Source organism: Ambystoma mexicanum, chromosome 6q (genome assembly GCF_040938575.1).
Source record: "Ambystoma mexicanum isolate Mex_15411 chromosome 6q, UKY_AmexF1_1, whole genome shotgun sequence".
Lineage (NCBI taxonomy): Eukaryota > Metazoa > Chordata > Amphibia > Caudata > Ambystomatidae > Ambystoma > Ambystoma mexicanum.
The window spans coordinates 96,198,621-96,221,197 of record NC_090937.1 but is presented as its reverse complement, the minus strand read 5'-3'; the positions used below and the strand labels follow the sequence as shown (position 1 = coordinate 96,221,197).

Here is a 22,577-nt window from a genome sequence, read left to right as displayed (position 1 = left end):
TCAAAGTAATCCGGGAAGTTTTCAGAATAATCAAGGGGGTTTTCAAAACCTTCAGATGGGTAGTCCAGATATGCCAAATGGACAGATGGCCCGACCACTGCCAGTGTGTTGGCTGTGTGGAATGATAGGACATGTGGCACGCACGTGCAGAAGCCAAAGCGCATGGAAAAATGGACAAGGAATGGGAACAGGCATGGTGAACCAGCCTGCCTTCCCGCAACAGGGCGGTGCACAGAATCACACAGTGCAGCAGCAAGCACCGGGCGTGCAGCAAGGGGTTCAACCCTCGATCATGGGGAACTTGCCACAGGGGCAATCCCAACAGGCACCGCCGCAAATACCACAGGGAACAAACCCCGGAGGGGGAGTCAACCCTGGAAATGGAGGAAATCCACAAGTATACAGTGGACCGAACTTATACATGAAATAGGACAGCTCGCTGGGAACCCTGATGTGTTCTATCCTATCAGTGACAACAGACCCTAAAAGGGAACCTAGGGTAAATGTCATCATAGGGGGGAAATAATATTCCTTCTTAGTTGACATGGGTGCAACACGCTTGTGCATACGAGAAGGCAAGTTTTCCTTGTCCGGCTAGGCCTTAGATACTCAGAGTTATGCAGGAGCTCGCAGCAGAGTTCCCTTTATGGACAATCTCCCAGTCTCTGTAGGGGATTATGAGATGAATGTACCCTTATTATATTCACACCAGACCCCAGTAAACAATTTGGGTCGAGATTTAATGACAAAGTTGAATATGACTATATCATTCACAGAGGAGGGCATAGTATGCTCCACTCCAGGAATGCATTATTCTAACGTGTGCAAAATGATCAGAGCGTACTCCGGGCGCATAGCCATGAGAGCTATACCATTAGAACCAGAAGTCTTCGCATATGGCGTGCGTGTGCTTATGGCGGGATTGCCAGGCCTCGCAGATAGAACTATGAGAACCCCTGATGAGTTCCTGTTCAGGCCAAGAATACCTATGCATGAAGAAGAGGGACAAGTATTTCCCTTATCGATACATATTGCAGCAGTACGAGGGAAAGTAGTAATGGTCGAAGGGTTCGACGATGAAGGTAGACAATGGTGTGCAATTGTCGCCATTGAAGAAGGGTACCGAGTGACTGACGTCACCGATGATGATCTGTTCGAAGAGCACCCAGACTTAGAAGAGACCAGGGTAGAAGTAAGTCTCATATTCTGGGTCAGAATGATCAAACGAGAAGTGCCTCAGAGAATGATGTTGGTGCTGATCCGCTCCGCATACTTTGATGACGATATGGCCCAGGTGCCTGTCTCAGTATGGACTTCGGGACCCTATGAAAGAGGCAGGAGAAGTGAAAATTAAACTGAAACCAGGAGCAATTTTACCAAGAACGCGACAACATCCCATGTCCAGAGAACCGGATGAAGGGATCGCAAATACAATTTTCACTATGATGGAGCAGGGCATCCTAGTGACGTCAGAATCACCTTGTAACACAGTGATTTACCCTGTCAAAAAAATCAAAGGGAGGCTCTTGGCGTTTAATCCAAGTTTTAAGAGCATTAAACGATATAGTCGAAGCTGAGTTCCCTCTAGTCCGTAATCCATCTACAAACCTGTGTAACATACCGAGCGAGGCAAAATATTTCACGTTGATTGACTTGAAGAATGCTTTTTTCTCAATCCCACTGCACCGTGACTCACAAGATCTGACGTCATTCACTTTCAGACAGATGCGTCTAAAAAGTACGAGATTACCCCAGGGGTATTGTGAGTTCCCGTCCATTTTCAATAGAGTCCTGCAAATGGACCTAAGCAACATTGCGGTAGACAGTGTTGTTTTGCAGTATGTAGAAGACAATCTGATCTGCAGCACCACTGAAGAGCAATGCAGGCGCAACTCTATCCAGCTACTGACTATACTGGCTGAGAAAGGATATAAGGTTGACAAGGAAAAGTTACAATATTGTCAACAAGTGGTGCTATACATAGGCCAGCTAATCTCACACGAGGGGAAAAAGGTAACCCCGGAAAGGTCTGAAGCTATCATGAACACGGCAAAGCCGCTCATGATAAAGCAAATGCAGAGCTTCCTAGGCCTGTGCATTTATTTTAGAGCATGGGTCTTCGACTACAGTTCGTATACCAAGCCCTTACTCCAGGCCCTAAAGAAGGCCCAGGCGACAAAGGAAAACATTGAATGGACTGAGGCTATGGACAAAGGGTTTACTGAACTCAAGAGAGCAATTTGCACGGCCCCAGTTCTCAGGATTCTTAATTATGCAGAGGAATTCTACCTGTTCTCTCATACAGATAGCAGAGTTATGACGGCAGTGCTCACCCAAAGAACCTCGTTGGGGTATAAGCTCCTAGCGTACTACAGTGGGAACCTGGACCCAGTCATGAGAGGCCACTTTCCATGCAAACAAAGTTTAGCTGCCGCATCGTTCACCATAGAAAAGGCGACAACTATTGTAATGGAATGCTCCATGACGTTATACGTCGAGCACTCATTATTTGCCATATTAGAGAAACCGAAAGGTACACTGACATCACAAAGGGCCTCTGCCTATGAGGTGATTACATCAAATCCATCGATCAAAATAGTTCGATGTAAAACAGTGAACCCAGCCACGTTCATAGCAAAGCCATTCACTGAAGGAGAACCGATACATGAAGGACAGCTGCACAAATTATGAAGAATTCTATGATGAAATCCCCAGGGTGAAAGAAAATGCCCTGGCAGGTGCTGAAATCGTTTTTATTGACGGTTCTTCAAGAATCGACCAAGAAGACGGACAAAGATATACGGGAGTTGCCGTAATAAAACACATAGCAAACGGATAATTTCAAGTACTCGTTAGTGCACAAATACCATCTCATTATTCAGCACAGGCTGCAGAATTATTGGAGTGGATAATCGCCATTGAGAATCATGCAGACCATGAAGTTCCGGTGTACTGTGACTCTGCCTATGTAACATCCACAGTGCACGCAGGACAAGAGCGCTGGAAAAGGAGGAGCTACCTACGAGCAGACGGCACGCCAGTGCAGCACGCAGCCTTATTGGACAGGCTGATTAAAGCACTACAGCTCCCAGTGGGCATAGCGGTTGTGAAATGCGACGCCCATACTCACGGGACAGATTTCTTGTCACGTGGAAATCACGCAGCAGACACGGAAGCCAAGCGTATGGCATTGAAAATGCGATGATCATGGAAGTAGAAGTGGCACACACCCATGAACGTATGATGATAGCTCGGGCCGCACCAGAGGGCTATAGTAATATGGGACAAACTCAATTGATGGAGCATCAAGGGGAGGCACCACAGGACGAAAAGAACCTGTGGAAGCGTAGAGGGTGTTCTTTAAACCCCTCAGACGGATTGTAGAGGCAAGACAGCACTGGTAAACCAGTAATGCCTATGGCCCTACTAAAGATATCACTAGAGCAATTACATTATCCTTTCCATATGACAAAAGAAAATCTAGCTGCAACCCTCGCAGAACACTGGTTTATACCGAACTTAGCAGAGCACGTTGCATTCTTTATGGTGAACTGCATAATCTGCCAGCAGTTCACCGCTGGGCACACATTAAAAGTAGTGAGTGGAGTCATCCCCCGGCCAAATGGGCCATTTCAGCCCTTGCACGTTGATTATGTCGACATGATTCAAGTATGTAACGGGTACAGGTACTTAATTGTAGTGGTGTGTCCATTCTCCAGATGGATAGAAGCAGGTCCCGGTACACACCCAGACTCTACCTGTGCTGCTAAGTTCCTGGTGAGGGAAGTGTTCCCTAGATGGGGGGTGTCCGAGGTAATGAGGTCAGATAACAGGGCTCACTTTGTTATTGTAGTATTTGAACAGATCAGCTTGCTGCTTAGTATAAAGCACAACTTCTCGTCGGCGTATCATCCAGAGGGAAATGGCATATGCGAGAGGCTGAACAGCTTGTTAAAGGAAAGGATTGCCAAGTTGAAGAGTTGAAGTTTACTCCAAAGAACGGATGGCTGCACTGTCTACCACTGGCATTTTATGCTCTTCGGAACCAACCAGGCTCCGACCATCATCTTATGCCACACAAGATAGTCACAGGAAGGAGAATGAGGACCCCCCTTACCCCTCGAGATAGAGCTAGCTGTGATGTCCAGTCCACCCAAGAGGTCCTGGGAACCGAGTTGTCGGAATATCTGAACGCGCATGACATCAAGCCTCAAACTGCAGGGCAGGAGAGCTTGGATCTTCCTAAATGACATTAAACCTTATATCGTGAGATCCTCTAGCTGCACCCCACTGTGAAGAAACCACAGACAACAGGGAAGAACCTCAGCACGTGCAGACAAGATCCATGGCGAGGAAGAAGAACGCATAAGCAGCAAAGGCCAAGGAAAGGAACTCATGCACAAGTTGTGGCTTAAAAACAGGGACATTTTCCACCGGGAAAAAGGGGGAATAAGGACATATTACAGACACTCTGTGCATTATAGCTGTAGGGTGAAGAAGAACAAAAAAGGGATGAGGGTTTAAAATGGACACTCTGAACATCACAGTTGCAGGGAAAAGAAGAGAATTGTGCATCCAAGCCACAACACACTGATCACACAAACTTTTGAATCAAGCCATCCTTAAGCATTGCTGAAAAACAAAGACTCTGATAGACTGTGAGCGAAAGACTTTTCCGGTTAGAAGCGGAACAGGGTCCTGAAGCAGCCGATATCAAGACTTTGTTTCACAGAATACATGGTATCTCCCGGAAGAAATCTCACATGGGATGCATTGACCTACTTTCAGTTAGTGGTAATTTCATATCCGTCACTTGTAGGGAGAGTCTCCAGTGTCACAGACTTTATACAAGATCCTGCTAATAAGAAAGTAATCTGGCAACTACTCACTGTCATCACTGAAGCCCTCACTGAGTTGCCTGAATACAGTAATAAGGACACAAATGCTTCCAACACAAGTGATCATCGATGAACTGACATACACGCTTTTCTTTCGCATTGCAGAGGAGTGCCCAGGACTCATCGGGAGAACCACGGATACACTAACGTACATCAGAGATCCAAGAAACAATGAATATCTGAACCAACTGTGGATCAAGCTAAACTACGTGGTCGCAATCCACGCAGCAGGAAAGTGCAGAGACTGTTCACGTAAAAAGAAAGGCCTGTGATCCAGAACCCAGCAAAGCAGGACAAATGTCCCTGCCACCCGAGGACAGCAGGCTGGCACATAATGTCCTGTTTCGTCTAGTCACTGACTATCCAGAAATGGTGGGAAGGCCTGCAGAGGTTGACGTCATCACCTTCCTCAAAGATCCAGCTAACGCTGCATGCATGGGAACACTCCTCCATGGCATCATGCTCCAGGTGGAGCTGTACAACGTTCAAAGAGAGTACCTAAGGAGATTCCAGTGAAACCGTCTGCCGAGGGACAGATCCAGGAGACATAGACACAGATCTTCATCTTTTCGCCGAGGGACAGATCGGGGAAACAGAGAGACAGTACTTAACTTTCCGCCGTGGGACAGATCGAGAAGAGCAGAGAAGAGAACTTCACCATTTTGTTTTATTTTTATTTTTCATTTTTATGTTTATTTTTATTCTTATTTTTAATTTGATTTTCAGTGTTACCATTTTTCCCGATTTTTCCTGATTTTTCCATTTTTTTCCATTTTTCCGCATTCAAACAGGTCCCAGCATGTCCTCAGGACTGAAGCAGATTTGGGGAATGCATTAAGTATTGACCTATTTTGAATATGCTCAATGAATGTGACTCACCAAAGGGGCTAGTCTAATCTTCTTCCATAGTCTAGCAAGGGAACTGCATCCCGTAACCAGAGCCAATTGTCACCCTCGAGAGGGGGGACACTTACAAAGCACAAGACACGTTATGTTACAAACTTTCTGAAAGACAATAATGGAGTAAATGAAAATAATAGAACTTTATAGAACTTTAACAATTGATATGATTGAAATGGGGGCCCAGAACAGTAACCTAGTCCTCCCACAGGCCGAGGGGCGCCCCCACTTCACTGGAAGAAAATGCTGCAAATTGTCATATCGAACGATAATGTGCATATGTATAGTGATTATTATTGTTTTTCTGTCACTAACAATCAGAACTGCATTCTTTATTGGTGCACAAAGCGTTCCAATTTCAGTGCACCCACCAGATAATGTACGTACAAATCCCAACGAAAGCATCCAGACCCTATATAGTCATTCCAGTTCCAAGAAAACCTGATGGTAAAGTAAACAAACTAAAATTGAATGTAATTAGCAGTGATTTGTACACATTTGAGGTAGCGAATGAAGAGAAAAGCTGGAGACAGGGTCAGCGCGGAATGAATGAAAATGTAGCACTGACCACTACACGCACATACACACCGAATGTACACAAACAAGGGCAAGAGTCAATGGCTACAGAACCTCCAACGATAACAACAGAAAGTAAGAGACTGCCTACCGAACAACCAGTTCCATAAAATAGTGGAAGCAACCAAGAGGAAGCAAGAGAAAGGCAACTAAAGAAGATATAACCAAAGCACTCAAGAAGACAGGGACAGCTACAAGAGAATTCACTTCAAAGACGCAAATGCTGATAGACCATTTGTTCTCATTTATAGCTAGAACGAAGAAACTGCATGAGGAACTGAAAAATAGAACCACAGTGACTATTGCAGCAAGCACATCAGTTCCTACAAGCACCAGGCCCACGATGTGGCCACACGTTGGACAGACGGTACACAAGTGATGGTTAAAGGAGCTCTACGAGAGAATACAAGAGGAGAAGAAGAGAAACACAAAACCTCCTCCCACCACAGCGATACAGGTAATGAAGCCTGCCCCTCCAACAAGCATGATTGAGAGACCCTCAGCATGGAAAAGCAGCACAGACGCATTTAAAGATATAGTTATAGCAAACTACAGGAAAGACACTGAGAATAAAGAGAAGCCCACACAAAGATAACAATGAACTGAATGACTACCTAGATAGCACAGCACATCTGGAAAACAAAATGTGGTACCAACACATGAAGGGGGTCGGAAGAAGTAAAGCTGAAGGAGAATGCTTTGTCTGTGCACTTCTACCATACAGCATGGGAAAATCCAAGATCTTTGTGGCTATAGAAATTGATGTCCCGACAGCACACTGTTTATCACACGTAGCAATGTGCAACACCAGAGGATAGTTTATGGGAAAAGATGCCTCACTGATATGGGCAACTGAAACAGCATATCCCGAGAAGATGATTATGTCCAGGACATTAAGACAAGAAACAGAGCCCATACCAGGAATCACACGATCAGGTATGCAAAGCCAGAAGCGCAGGGAGCAGGAACAAGATGGGAGATAAACCCGAGACTGAACGTCCAAGGAAAGACGGGGGAGGAGGAGTTGTAATCTGCCGAGCGTGGATGGTCCTTGGAGCCTGCAAGGAAGCAATAGAGAACTCGCAGAGATTATGCAAACCTCTATGGCCAAAATTGGTAAGGCTGCTGACATGGGTCGAAGACAGAGGAGGACCCTTGCAAATAGTACCACTGGAAAACCGAAACTGTGCTTAAGAAAAAATGACACAAGGAAGATGGGAGAAAATGAACACTGCGGACGAATCTTTGAAGCCCCAGGAATGACGCAAGAGACCACAGTAATTATGGACCATTACTCGGCGTGTGGATCCAAGGCATATATAAGACTACCGAAAAACTGGGGAGGGATATGCACACTAGTGAACGTCCATGCTCCTGCACTATTGATCCCAAAAAATGACCTGAGTATTGACAGTTTCCTGAAAGCTGATGCTCATCTAAGAAGGAGGAGATCTGTGGAACTGGTATCCCGGATGAAGAGAGAGAATTACTTTTCTGCCAAATCAGAAGAAGCATTCTATGCAATCCCATATGAACACAGGCTGTTCAGCCTCACCTCAACAGTATTCACAACACTACTCTTGCCAGACATCCAAGCTGGAGTGAATGCTAAATGGTTGCAGATAACCAGATGGGATTTATTGCAGACCATCAACACCACCATAAAAGGATTTAACGCGATCAAAGAAGAACTCAGAGCAATCCGATTAATGACCCTCCAGAACAGATATGTACTTGACATGATCACAGCGATGGATGGAGGTGTTTGCAAAAAAAATGGAGAATCATGTTGTACATTTATACCTTCGCATGATGAGGAAAATGGAGCCTTAACAGAAGCCATAAGTATGTTGACAAACCTGAAGAACCAGATGATCGATGAAACTGATGAAGTGGATGATGATAGCTGGTTTGGAGCACTGTTCTCATGGGTTTCGCAATGGATGGCAGATATATTGAAGTTTCTGGGAGCCTTACTAGTAATTATACTGCTAGGATTCTGTGTTATCAAACTAATCATCACACAGTGCTAGAAAACTGCAAAGAAAGCCATTGAGATGAAAATCATGGTCGATGTGGAACCAGGCTGGAAGCCCAGAGACCTGACTGATGAAGAAATAAGAGACTTTGTGAGAGCCAGTGAATTTGCGCCAGAAGGAGCAAAGTTCACGTATCCCAGGAAACGAGTGAAGGGAAATGGATCTATTGCTGCCCAAATGGACAATGCCAGCTAATGACCTGGAACAAGGACGAGAATGTAAAAACAGCAGGAAGTTTGAAAGGAGTGATAAAAATATGGACTTCAAAGATACACACGTGCACACCATCGTTTACAAACCCTGAAGATGACGAACAGGACACAGAAGAACCAAGGAAGATGAATCCAAAGGGGAAAGAAGAAGTGGTCGATGAACCGACCAGACGGGGGAGTGTAGAGGAGGTCCCAGACATGGCCTGCACCCCTGCCCCCCATTTCGAGGTACCAGGAACATACTCACCAAAATACGTGTCGCACAAGCACTTGAACCAACAGAGAGCTATACTGGGCCTATGCCCGCTGCCCATCAGAAGAGCAATACCGGCTGAAATGCCTATAACCAGACCGCCATGGGCTGCATGGTACCCTCTCAGACAACCGTACGAGCAGCTGACAAGAAATGAAGACTACTTACAGACTGTCCCCGAAGAGACCCACAGAGCCTTAATGGAAGGCAAATGGTGACGACATAAGAGCCCAGACGTGACGTACAGATAACCATAAAACGACAAGCAAAGATGATACACAAGGACGAAATGTAAAGAATAATGATGTGATAGGCGTATAAGAAGATACAACGTTGCAGCACAAAGAACGTAACCAGAATTGAATTGTGCAACTGACTGAATGCATGTAAATAGGCTCGGAACGCAAGAAGCTAAGTAAATGGTACTGCTTGCAATGCTTAGTAGAAGCTTAGAGCGGCAAGTGCCAATCATATATCCACCTCAATGAAGCACATTATACAAGTGCAACTCCATTTTGTAAAGCAGAATTAAGCCCATGTTGCAAAGGACTAACAAAGCCAAGATTCATATTCCAGCCAAAGTCAAAGGAAAGCGCAGAATTGAAACTCAGTGAGAAGTAGCTCATGCCTAGGAATTCAAGGTCAACCTAAGGAAGGGAGGAGAGCAGCAACCTCGGAGAATCGAAACTTCAGAGCATACCAGCCAGCCAGTGAAGGTCCAGATAAGGAGGCCCCAGGCAGGTGGCAAGGATAAGTAAGAATCAAATAGACGAAAAGAAGGAAAATGAAGAAGATTCACAGTGAACAGACACGTGACCAGCAAAGGGCAAAGAGGTACCAACGTCTGATGTTACCCAGAACCCAGGATGCCATAACTTTTCCTGATAAGAAGCTACAGTTTCGAGGCCATCCTCAGCCAACTAATTGACACATAGCCCTAAAGGTACTGATTGATGGAAGGGAGGCAGGGTGAATCTTGGGGCACTCCGCATCTGGGTGTCCATTCTGCATGCTGCTAATTAAAGTGGAGATTTATGCCTATCACAATGGACCAAATAATCTAGGGTCCTATAGCTTGTAGAACCAATAATACATCGTAGTTGTAGTGACGTCTATCACACGTGATGTAGTGGGATTGGCGTAGATGCCACCCAATAAGAGTTATCCAATCTGCATGCTCTGTTACCATATACAGATATAGCACCTACACTTAAGTTACCTTTCCGACCAATAGAATTGCATGACAAACTTATGAGTTTTACACGTCAAATGATGACGAATTTTGCCCATAAAAGTTGCTGTCTGAATGAAGAATTTGGGAATTGAAGCGAGACAGGCGATCGCAACTCTGTTGATTACCATTTGTTTCCCCGTTTTTTGTTCTTGTCATTAAACAGACTTCCCTTTGCCAAACTATTGAGTTGTCCGTATTGAATTGTGTCGGAGTAAGAGAATCCTGCACCCTAACCTCCTCAAGGTGCAGCTATCTTATCTTACAGGTACTAGAGGGTGAGCTCTAACCTATGGGCCCGTCAGAGAACGCTCAGCCCTCCTGTACACTGCAATACACATAATAAACTAAACTAAACTGTTCTATTATACAGTTAATCAATTCTTACAATGTTTCCATTTTTCCTCCTCTGCATAGTCAAAGCTATCTGTTGGCGTTATGTGCCAATCACTGGGAGACAAGATCATGCAGATGATTCTGTAAATTTGGTACTTGCTTACAATGTCAGCCTTCCTCTTCTGCTATGAATTCTGTGTACAGTTCATATAAGAAATATCCCTAGAGTTCAGTGAAGGATGAAATCATGAACTTAAGAATCTCAGTGTAAAGTGTTCATGAAACATTCATCAACCACGGTTCTTTATTAGTGCTTGTAGCTCCTGGCTAAATGGGTGTTCTTGCTGTATGCATACCAACATCATATTAAAGGTACACTCTGCCTTGGATAGCCTCAGCTAGACCTCACTGATGAGGCCTAATAAGGTTGAAACACGTGTCTGTGGTTGCTGGTGGGGTACTCTTGTTCAGAGGAGAATTCATGGACGTAATTTATCATATTTTTCGTAGTGTACTCAGAAACAATGCTACGTGATGCCACTTCCTGTTTAGTCGTGGGGTGAAAGGTCATGTTCCATCGCTTCCCACAATGTCACTTCAGGGTGGGGTCAGATAACATCACTTCCTGTGATGTCATCAGATGTCAAGGGTCGTGTGATGTCAATTCTGCTACCCCTGGCATTTTGGTGAAATGACGTCCCTGGGAGAAATGCCTAGTATTTCCGTGCTGGACTGCCCTTGTGGTTGGGACCAAACGGATATGCAAATGGATGTTTTCGCCTCTATGAAAAGTGCAGTGAGTGAAAAAGTTTTTGTGCCCTCTCCTCAGTGGAATGCATTTCATAGAACGCGTTCTCTGAACCATGTTCGTTCTGAGGAGAGGGGCTCCCACACTTTTGTTACTCATATTACAGCTGTACTCCAAAATTGAGCATGAAACGCATATACTTTTGTATATTTCTCTTCGTCATTTTGCAGAGTTCTACATACATAGGTATGTTTATAATGCCACAACACCAAGATCATCTAATTGTGTAGAGTAAATACCTGACAAGTGGCCAGAAAAGCTGCAACTTTGACAACTTTTAGCCCGTTCTGGCATTCAGCCAACAGCTCTTTGTTCTATGGCTCTTTGGATTGCTGTCGTCCTCATTATAAGGAGTATATGCAGACAGTGGGTAATGCGTCTACTGCACATATCTGTGTGCACTCACGGGCTATAATTCTGATTGCAGCATGTGCATCCACGAGGCTGATACAGTGGATTTGCTTGGCTTAACTAAAACACACAATCATTACAAAATATGATATCATAAATGAGATCATAAAATAAATATATAACTCATCGAGAAGCAAGAGAAGCTGACATACAGCCAGGGGTCACAATACACCCACAACAGTGCGGATCATCACTGCAAACCTCAATAGTACCCCTTGGGAGAGTCTTTGGACTTCTCATCCGTCCAATACCTAAGGGGAGGAAAGCAACCTCTAAACCTGGCCCAAAATCACAGAAATCACTGACCGGGGGAACTTCAATGCTGCTGGGAATGGGGGAGTGAAGAAATGACCAAAACAAGGAGCGGGGACATGGATTCAAGGGAGCAAGTCCAAGCAGCCCAAGCAAACAGCTTGCTTTCGAAAGAAGATCTGCAAAAATGCTTTTCCACCTTCCAGGAAACATTTATAACAACCTTTCAATATCAGTTTAAGTCACCTAACGCTGACCTGTAGCAGGCCAAAGCGGAAATTAAGGGAGAGGTGAAGCAGTTAGCAGAAACAACTGATACCAATGAAAAAGCCGTGAAAGACGTGGCTGAAGAAGTGCACAAGAACGGTGAACTATTAGAACACCTTAATCGGGTCTCGCAGAACCTGGAAGCACAGTGTGAGGATCTTGCGAACCGATCAAGAAGATCAAACACCAGAATGCGAAATCTCGCAGAAGGCATCACATTTCAAGAGCTGAATGTCACGCCAGACATGATTTTAATAGCTTGCAATGCACAGGATCAAAATGTAACAATTCGAATCAGAGGACAAGAGCCGTCCTGGTGGCCATGTCTTCCTAGTCCCAAAAAGAGTGACTCCTAACACTGACAAGAGGCAAGTCCCTTATCCACCTGAGTTAAAATATACTGGGGCATTGCCTTGTCCACCCTGCAGAAGCGCAGAGAAATGGGGCCGATAACCAGAGGGCCTATCAAAGGAAAGATCAGATACAGATACACCTATCGGTTCAGTCTCCTCTTCACATGGGAAAGCACTCAGTGTCGGATCACCACTCTACACGTGTGAATGAGCGAGTTAGGCCGGATGAAGATGTTGTCAAAGGGTTATCAACACTTCCTAAAAGACTCCCATTTAACAAAGGGCCCTGGTACTGGTCCAGGATCCCTGAACACACATGGGAAAAAGTGGGGGACACCCTCCACCTCCCCGGCCAGTCAGAGCCATTTGTAACACGTCCCCCTGAGCTGTCAGCACTTCAATGTTACAGTCATGCAGGTTCGCCCTATAATGAACATGGAGCGGTGGGAGCCCCCCGCTAGGACACGCTCAGATGGAAATCCCAAAAATTGGGATCAACCACAGGATGCTTCACGGATGGATGGTTTTTGACAGGGAAGGCGGCCGGAAAGGCCCTGCAGTGGAATCGACCCAGAGGGTCCTAGCAAACTCTCACAAGTTCGTGGGTCATTAAGGTCATTACCCGAGACATAGAATACTCAGGACTGTCTGGTAACATGGTCGTGGCCTCACTGTTGAAGTTTGGCTTCGTGCTTGTTGGATTCTGTTTTTTATTTCAGGGTTTTATGTTACTGTTTGTGGATGGTTATTGCAGGGGAGAGGGGACTCGGTGGGAAGAGCAAGATCTGGAGCAGGCCATGAACATCACAGGGTCACACCTACAACGTGGCACCCAAACTCAAGGCAAGGATACATGGGGCATCCAAGGAGCCTTCAGTGGGGCGTCAGCCTTCTGAAATAATATGCCTGCTCATGCTCTTAACACAACATTTTAGGAGACTTAATTCCCCAGTGAAAAGGAAAACGATGGGTAATTTACATCAGGGTAAGAAAGCAGACAATGTAGCTTTCCGGGAGCTAGGAACAAGGTTCGTTCCCAGAACTTTCCCCAAAACTCCCACGTTACATCACACACTAAAACCAATCTGGTCTTAATCACATTTAGAATAGGACTGACCACACAAATTTATGACAGCAAGGAAGCCAGAAAAGGCTGCTACCTATTTGTAAAAGCAAAATGTGGGGTGTCCCATGTAATGGTAGCCACGATATATGCCCCCCAAACTCCGGCCACAATGACTTTATTCGTCATGCCTTGTTCCTCCTTGGTGAATTTGCTACTGGTGAAATTGTTCTCATGGGGGATTTCAACCAAGCATGGTCCCCAACCCTGGATAGGAGCCATGGCGGGCTCATGGAGATACAGTCCCCTACTTAGCATTACAAAATAGTATGGAAAGTCTGCAATTCAGGGAAACTGGAGGGAAACTAGAGGTGCGGAAAAGGCATTCAGGTTCTACTCCAATGTACATAGAACACACTTGTGGATGGTCTATGTCTGGGAGGCAGCCCCACTGTTGGGCGGAGTGGTTGCGGTATAGATAGGCAGTATCTCCCTGTCCGACCATGTCCCTGTTCAAGGTAAGCTAAGGCTACCAAAAAGCAGAAGTGGGATATAGAAATGGTTTTCCTATCCAAGCTTCTCAGAGACCTAGTTTTATAACCGAGAGGATAGATGTAGTGATTGGTAATTATTTCAAGAACAATCTTACATCACTAACCTCGCATTACACAACATAGAATGCTTTCAAAGCAGTATTGTGGGGGGCGGTGGAATTAATCTCCATGAAAGCACAAAGGCACCAACAGCTTTGACAATTCGAACACGACTTGGAGCAGGATTTATTAACTCACAATAAGAACCTGGAGAACAATTCTGCCAAGTCATAATCTAAAAGCATATCGGGGGATGATCGGCCAGCTTAACTTGGCGTGCTCCAAAAGAGCAGAACAAGCCTTACTACACGCAAAGCACCGCTACTATACAAGCCAACAGAGCTGATAAACGTTTGGCTAGAGATGTGCGTGAACAAAGGGGCTTCAAGAAATGTTGCGGCAATGGACAATATCAGGGGGGACAGGATTACGAACACAGAAGAAATAATGGAGGAGTTTAGTTAATTCTACAAGGCTCTTTATACCTTCGAACCTACCACAATAGGAGCTCAAAGTGAGTATCTATAGAATATACACCTACCCAAGATCACCCCTACAGAGCAACTGAGATTACAGGCAGAGGTCACAGAGGAGAAGGTTCACAATGTTATCAAGACCCTGCTGAGCAATAAGGCCCCGCACCCAGATCGCTTCTCAGTCTTGCCTTGTGCTTCCCAGCACAAAGGTGCTGGCTAACAGTTTGGACCCCTTACTACCAGATCTGGTGATAACATTAGATGAATTACTCATTCTATGAAAAAAGTGGAGAAGACTGGTCGTACCACAGTTTTCCCACCCCTAGATGCCGAGAAGGCATTCTACCACGTTCAATGGTCCTTTCTGTTTACCACCCTTGAACCTATGGGCTTCAGCAGCTCCTTCCTGCAGATGGTGAAATCTAACTTTATCACTCCATCATTGAGAATACTGGTCAACAAAGCTGTCTTACAGAAAACCCAACTGAACAGGGGCACGAAGCAGTGGCTGTCCCCTCTGCCCCCTTCTGTGCATGATCTACCTAGAGCCATTTCTGACCAGGCTAAGAATGTCAGGATACATTAAGGGGATCCCCTTTGGGAGTGGGCGGGCATAAAGTCTCTGCATTTGTGGATGATTTACTTTTAACTCTAGCAGGCTCGGCTAACTCCCTCACAGCCATACAAATCGAACTTTAAGCATTCAAACATTGAAGGAAGTGGCAGGACTTAAGGTAAATCTAGAAAAGTCGGCAATTCCCAAACTGTCTTTAGAAGAAATAATTTTGCAAAGGCAAGGAATTTCTCACCCTTCAGTTGGTCTCCAGAAGGGATTAGGTACTTAGTAGTAAAACCCATCCTTCCCGCCAGGTACAGAAGGTTAAGGAGGACCTTAAGAGATGGGGACCTCTCACAATTTCAGAGATGGTAAGATGTTTTCTATCAAAATATCTTCCTACTTCCAGGCCCTACCTATCCCAATACCCAGTTCCTTTTTCAAACATCTAACCTCTATAGCTTCAGCATTCTTATGGAAAAACAAGAGACTAAGGATCACATATAATATTCAAACAAATCGTAGGTCCAAGCAGGGGTTTAGCACTGCCAGAGTTCATCACATACTACGCAGCCACACAAATTTGAGTCATAAGGGAATGGTTTTCCAGGGACTTCAGTAAAATCTTGGTGTAAATTGATAAAGCAGCAGTTGCTAGACCAATGGATGAGGTCCTATTTATTTGTTTTATTTATTTATTGGGTATTTATAATGCCCCTATACACAAGTGTTTCTAGGCGCAACAAGACAAGACGATGGGGGAAAGGGAGGACAAAAACAAAAACGATCCTACTAGGCCTTGTGACATTCGTTTCATGCAAGTGCAGTAAAGAGAAGTGCAGGGAGGGGAGAGGGTGGGGAAGTGCCAGTCAGGGTGGAAGGGCCAGTGAGAAAATGTGAGTGCCAGGGGAGGCCAAGTGGACAGAGCCAGGTGAAAGCAGAGAGTGCAGGGGAAGGAAGGTCCACGAGATAAGTCTGAGGTAAGAGGCTGGAAGGGCTACAAGGGTGCAGGACTAGCCAGACTAGATTGGGGGGAGGGGCCCGGAAGGAAAAGTGCATGTTTAGAGGGGGGTTAGGGGAGAGCAAGTGCAGAGGTAGATTGGACTGGGGCAGGCATGGTGCCCTGTACAACTGTGGAGGAACCAGGCAGCCAGTCAAGAGGCAGACAGGGACATTAGCTGGGGCGGGGGAGAGGGAAGGAAGAAGAGAAATGGAAGGCCTTGAGAAGCTTACAGAGCTTAAGGAGATCCGGCTCAAGTCTGAGAGGGGCAGGGAGGCCATTCCAGAGGGAGGCACTGTGGAGGAGAGAAATCTACTCCCCACTCTCAGCTTGGAAAAGTGTCTGATCATCAGAGAGTTAGAGCTAGACGACCAAAGGACTCTAGCAGGAAGGTATTCAGGACGAGCGAGTTGGATGTAGTGCAGTGGCAGGCCCCAGAAAGCCTAGCTGATGATGCAGAGGGTCTTAAAATTGATCCTTGGAGCAACCGGGAGCTAGTGGAGAGATTTTAGGGCTGGAGAGATGCAGTCCCTGGGCCTGAGGGCAAGGATAAGTCTTGCACTCCTGTTCTGTATTAGCTGAAGGGGGCTCTAAAAGTCGAACAGGCCACACACATGCATCTGAGCAAAATAACAAGATTAGTTGGGGACATATTGGATACACTAATAAGGAAATATGCAATCACTGCACACCACTCCCCATTAACTTCCTCTTTAGAAACCCACAATTCGCCCTGGACTTGTAATCAATAGCCTTTAAACAATGGTAAACGGCGGATTGTTGTAGATTAAGCTACATATTCAAGGGCTTAGTGATCAAAATCCTGTGAGGAATGCAAGAAGAACTTCTTTGCTACCTTCAATTACGGTGCTGCATCTTAGAGCAAGAATGCAAGGAGGCAGCCTTCCGGGGGCTCACTCAATTTGAGAGATTCCTGGGTTTACAAATGGGCTTGAAGAAACTGATCTCTTCTCTGTACATACTGTTCACAGAGGGTAGGCCGGTTGAGACCTGGCTCATATGAAGTATTGGGAATCCCCTATGGGGCACAAAATACCCAAGGCAGGGTGCGAGATGCTCTGAAGACTGGGCCTCATCACAAGTTGTATGGTAGCCCTTAAATGTGGCGATAACACTATTACTGCTGCATTTAAGGGTTGGCCCAATCACGTGTTGGGCTCTACCAAGACGCATTCCTCTCTAGCTGTTAGCTGGAGGTGAATGAGGCGGCGAAGATGGAATTTTCTGCACTAATAGCGCCCCCTAACCCCAATGGGTCCAATGCACCCAATGGGAATGGGGATTTACCGCCTTAGCGCTACTCGTGATCCGGTGCTCATAGTGCCGGACAGAGTAGCGGTAACACAATTTGTGTTGGTGGTATCCCTGCACAATTAACACAGCGAAACTGCCAAACTCGTGATGAGGCCCATATGCTTAAAATGACTCGAGCCATACAACTCAGAGAGATGTGGTACAAAATAATGGTTCGATGGCACTAGACCCCGGCCCGGCTGCATGATATGTTTCTCAGTTCTTCCTGGCATGTTGTAGAGGATGAACAAGCTTGGAAATATATTTTGTGGGACTGCCTAAAGATAAAACCATTCTAGGACTCAATTTTAAAGCAAATAAGTAAAATGTGTAATACCAGCAAATAATCTCACCTGACATCAGCCTTCTGGGTCTGAGGAATCCAGAGGAGGATAAAAACTACTGATGTTACTACTCCTAGCGGGATGGCTGCTAACTGCACAAAAATGGAAGAGCAATCAAACCTCAATCTTCCACAAATGGGTTCACACAATTTGGGACGTTGAGGCGATGGAATGGGCCACATGCTTGCTCCAACAGGATTTCACCACCTTCCACATGGACTGGAGCCCAATACTCACCTACCTGAAGTAGAACTTGGTACAACCTTTCTACCCACAAAGGTTACAACTTCAAATAGTGTCTAGGGACTGGTCGCCTGGGTGTATACTTCTAAATAAAGTGAATGCTCTGGATCTTCTTTGGGGGTATGGGAGAAGGGGAGGGGAGGAGAGGGGCGGGGATTTGAATGTTGCGACATATGATGCGCAAACATTCATTTATTGTATTTATTTATTTATTTGAACATGTATATAGCGCACATAACGCATGGGGTATCCAGGCGCTTAAGCTTAAGAAATTGGTTAAAGACATGCGTTTCAGCTTAATCAATGAACGGTGCCAAAAGACACAGTATGGTGCGCCAGTACAATACATTTGTGTCTTACAGTATACAGTATCAAGCAGAGTTGTGGGGTATACCCTAGTTACACAATTTACATGGAATACATCGATAGACAGACCCTATTTGTTGCAAGACTAACAAGCATCTTGTTTGAATAACAGAGCTTTAAGATTTTTTCGGAAAAACCAAAAAAATGAGTCAGTTCTTAGAGATAATGACAGGGAGTTCCAGAAATTGGCAGCTAACACTGGGAAGCTGGATCCACGGCTTTCTGTTGCATGATTCTCAGTGTAGAGATTAGGCTAGTGGAAGAGGACCGAGTAGGTCTGTTGGATTGGGATTTCACAATTATATTATTGAGGTATTCTGGGGCATTGTTCGAGAGGCATTTGTGAGTAAGCAAGAGAACTTTAAACTTGATTCTGTCTCCTATTGGGAGCCAGTGAATGTTACGTCTTGTTGACGAAATGTGTTAATGTTTAGGTATGTTGGGTGCTGCTATGATACCATTATTCTGCAGGACTTCGAGTTTGCTAATGTTTCTGACATTCGTTCCAGCAAAGAGCGAGTTACAATAATCGATCCTGGAGAGGATTAGAGCTGTTGCCAGGGTAATGCAATTGTCAGAAGAAAGGAAGGGTCTGCTGACTCTAAGGAGTTTGGACGCATAGGCTGAGGAGGAGACAATGGCATTGACCTGTCTTGTTAAGGTCAGTGTTGAGTCAGTGTAGAGACCTAATGTTTTTATCTCATTGGCCATGCTACCTATGTTGAGTAGCTCAGTTTTCTCATCGTTGAAACATAGTTAATTTTGTGCCATCCAGGCTTGGATTATGAGGTAGATTTTATTGATGGTGTCTGAATCAGTGTCATAGGAGCCTGTGATAGGTAGGAGCATTTGGGTTTGTCCGCATAATTTGTATATGTCACACACAAATTGTCTAGTTTGTCGAATAGATGTTTGGTGAAGGCATTATATATTGTAGGTGACACACAACAACCTTGTGGGACACCACAAGAAACTATGGCTGGAGTGGCTGCTGACGAGTCAGAGAAAGCCCTCATAGTGCAATTGGAAAGAAATTATTCAATCCACTCTATACCTTCGGGGAGAATTGGGCGGCTGTTATTAGATGGTGACAAAGTATTTTGTGATTGACCAGATTAAATGCTGCTGACAGGTCGAGCAGGAGGAGGATACAGAGGTCCCCTTTGCCCTTGATCTGATCCATTTTTGTTTTTAGATCCAAGAGTGCTGTTTCCGTACCATGGCCTGAGCAGAAGCCGGACTGTCTCAGGCCTAAAAGATTATTTGATTCAAGAAGCTTTTGAATCCATAGGTAGGCTACCCGATCTAAAATATTTAATAGAAATGGCACTGTGGCGATGGGTCAGAAATTAGTTGGGATGTTGGGGTCCAATGTTGTTTGTTTTAGTAGCAGTAATACCGAGGCTTCTTTTCATTCGTTGGGTACTTTACAAGACGCAAAAGAGCTGTTGATAAGTAAAGTGATAAAGGGAGCTAACTAATTTGCGCAATCATTAATGAAAGTTGCAGGTCAAATGTCGCCTTTGCATCTTGAAGGTTTAAGTCTTTGATAATTTTGATCGTTTCTGAAGTAGTGAGAGGAGTGAAGGCAAATTAATAAAAATGTATTTTTTTAAATGTCAAATATGATGTTGGTTTCTTTTTATACTAGCTGGTTAGGTCATGTTATATTATGTTGAACTTTCATTATAATATTTGGTTTTAAATGTATTACTTTCAAGCGCCTTTGAAGCAGCCATAAGAGAGCAGGTAGCAACCCCCTAAACATGCAACAAAAAAATAGAAAAACCAGAAGGGTAGACTTGGGCATCTAATCCGTTAACAAGACAATACACCCCTGTTTTGACCTAATATTCACATAATACCCTCTATTAACAGGATACAGACACTGCAGCCCATGTTAAGAAGGCTAGTGAAAGGCTGGATTATGTAAATTAACTCCCTTAAGCACCCATCCACAGAATAAGAAGATTCCTACTTCACACACCGATATAACTGTTACCTTATAGGCCCGAGCAAGACTAAGAACCTCCAGGAAATCTGGAAGGAAGCAGTGGCCGAAACCCTAACCTCAGTTAAATGTGCCCATATTGCCTTACAGCTTTCCCATCTGTCGAATCTCCCTGTTTGTGGCCTAAAAGATTCAGTAGCAGAGCTTTACATGATGTGTTTTCTTGGATATGATTTCTACATGCCGTAGCTCACCATGACACTGTAGAAGGCTCATAAGTCTGACCACGGCTCAACCATACAGAGGCATCATGTCTTTAAACACTTTGCACAAAACAGAAGCCTAGGGTTTTGGTAACCATGACAAATGAGGAAACAAAATAAATGTGTGTTTTTTTTGCTTGATTTTCAGGTAGCTTTGGCAAACTTTGCAAATTCGGACTTCTGACATACAACCCCTCCCAAATGATGTTGGGGGCTAAGAAAGTAAGCAGGAGGGCTTTGTTCTCTGTGTTTTCTTGGGCATGGCTCTAACATAATCCCTGGTGCAGCAAATACCTCTTCTCCAGCTATCTCTCCTTTCGGCACTGCGCCTCACAGAATACAGTTGATTCCCACACTAGTTTTGGTGCAATTGTACACATAGCTCGTCCTCCTTTTCCTTTGCTTGCCTTCCTGAGCCTCTTATCTGCCCCTCGCCCTAACTATCTACCCGACTTTACTCCTCCCCGCCACTACTGAATGTTCTAGCACACGTCTCCTTTGCATTTCTGACAGGCAAAAGTGCTTCAATGCCATAAAGTATGGCAGAAGATAACATAACAATTGGGCTATGTAAACTCTGTGGGGAAAACAATACATGCAGGTAACCAGAGTTTGTGATACTTTTTGAAGTGTTTCCTTGTATCTGTCTCTTGCACTAAATTCCTATTAAAACAAGCATTGGCAAAGCCAACAATTATAGCTCTTGTATAGGCACTTACCAGGCAGTATTATCATTTGCTAGCTCTTGCCAAATTATTGGTAGATAGAATTATTACGGCAGGTCGTAGCAAATGCCTATCCCATGCATACATGACCTACATAAAAGCCACAACTGTTGGCTTTGCTAATTCTTGTTTCCAAAGGCTCAATGGTTTGCAGGTTTATTGGGGATTGAAACAGGGAGCCCTCCTCCTTATAATCTAGTTATTTCTTACCCAAAAGAAGTGCTATAAACACTGCTTTTCGTGGATCTTCTGTACAACATTTCTGATGGTGATATTACCATAAATAAATAAATGCAAATAAAAATCTGGAGATCAGCAGAGAACAAAAGCAATATCCAGAGATAAGTTTGTCAACAACTCACAAGCATCAAGATAAAGCTCATGGTGATCTGAAGGTTCGCTAGATCTACAAATTCTTGTCCTGTGCCGATGGCAAGTCCCGCTGAAGCAGATGTCAGGGCGACCATGATAAGTGTAAGCATCATGATAAGGAAAGATCCTGCAGTTGCCTTAAAACCTAGGGAAATAAATATATCTATTTTAATGACCACCATACCATCTTTTGGTAGAGAGAGGTTTGTTTCGCATTCTGTTAAAATATATGGTAAAAAGTTATTTTGTTTACACATGCTGACATTTGAAATGCAACCCAAATGCTTTAAATATAAAAAATATAAATTTTACCTTGATGCTGCAGCAGTGGTTCAACAAAGGTGACAAGATTCGTTTACGATCTGAGGGAGACTTGTGAGGAAGACCCATACTAGAGGCTAGAGGTTGGATTGGGGAGACCATGAAAGCTGGGTACGGCACCCGGTATGTGAAGTAGGCCGCGGAGGTGGAACAGGGCAGATACCGTAGGTTTTCCAGTCCAACCCTAGCCTCATGGGTGCCACTCATCCTAGTACCTCTGCAGACACTTTGCCAGGTGGGTGGAAATTACTTCCCGAGCATAAGAGAAAATATTGTCCGGCAGTACCTGGACCTGGAACTGTAGGTATCCACGGAGCTTGTAATTATGAGTGGGAAGGATGGCTTTCCGAGAACCGCAGGTCCTCTAATATTGCATGCACTCTCCATTGCGAGACCCACCGCACGCAGCCGCAGAGCACTGATTCGGTTACGATTAGAGATGAGAGGTTGTATG

The 22,577-nt window shown here is 44.8% G+C and overlaps 1 protein-coding gene across 2 annotated transcripts in view; it reads right to left on the bottom strand.

Annotated features, from left to right (window-relative positions):
* LOC138515804 (broad substrate specificity ATP-binding cassette transporter ABCG2-like) overlaps positions 1–22,577 on the bottom strand; it is a 961,595-nt gene that overhangs the window by 105,788 nt on the left and 833,230 nt on the right. For both annotated transcript variants that reach the window (XM_069630540.1, XM_069630541.1), the window contains one exon: positions 21,793–21,947. In XM_069630540.1, coding sequence (XP_069486641.1) covers positions 21,793–21,947 — 155 coding nt within the window. The remainder of the gene's footprint in view (positions 1–21,792; positions 21,948–22,577) is intronic.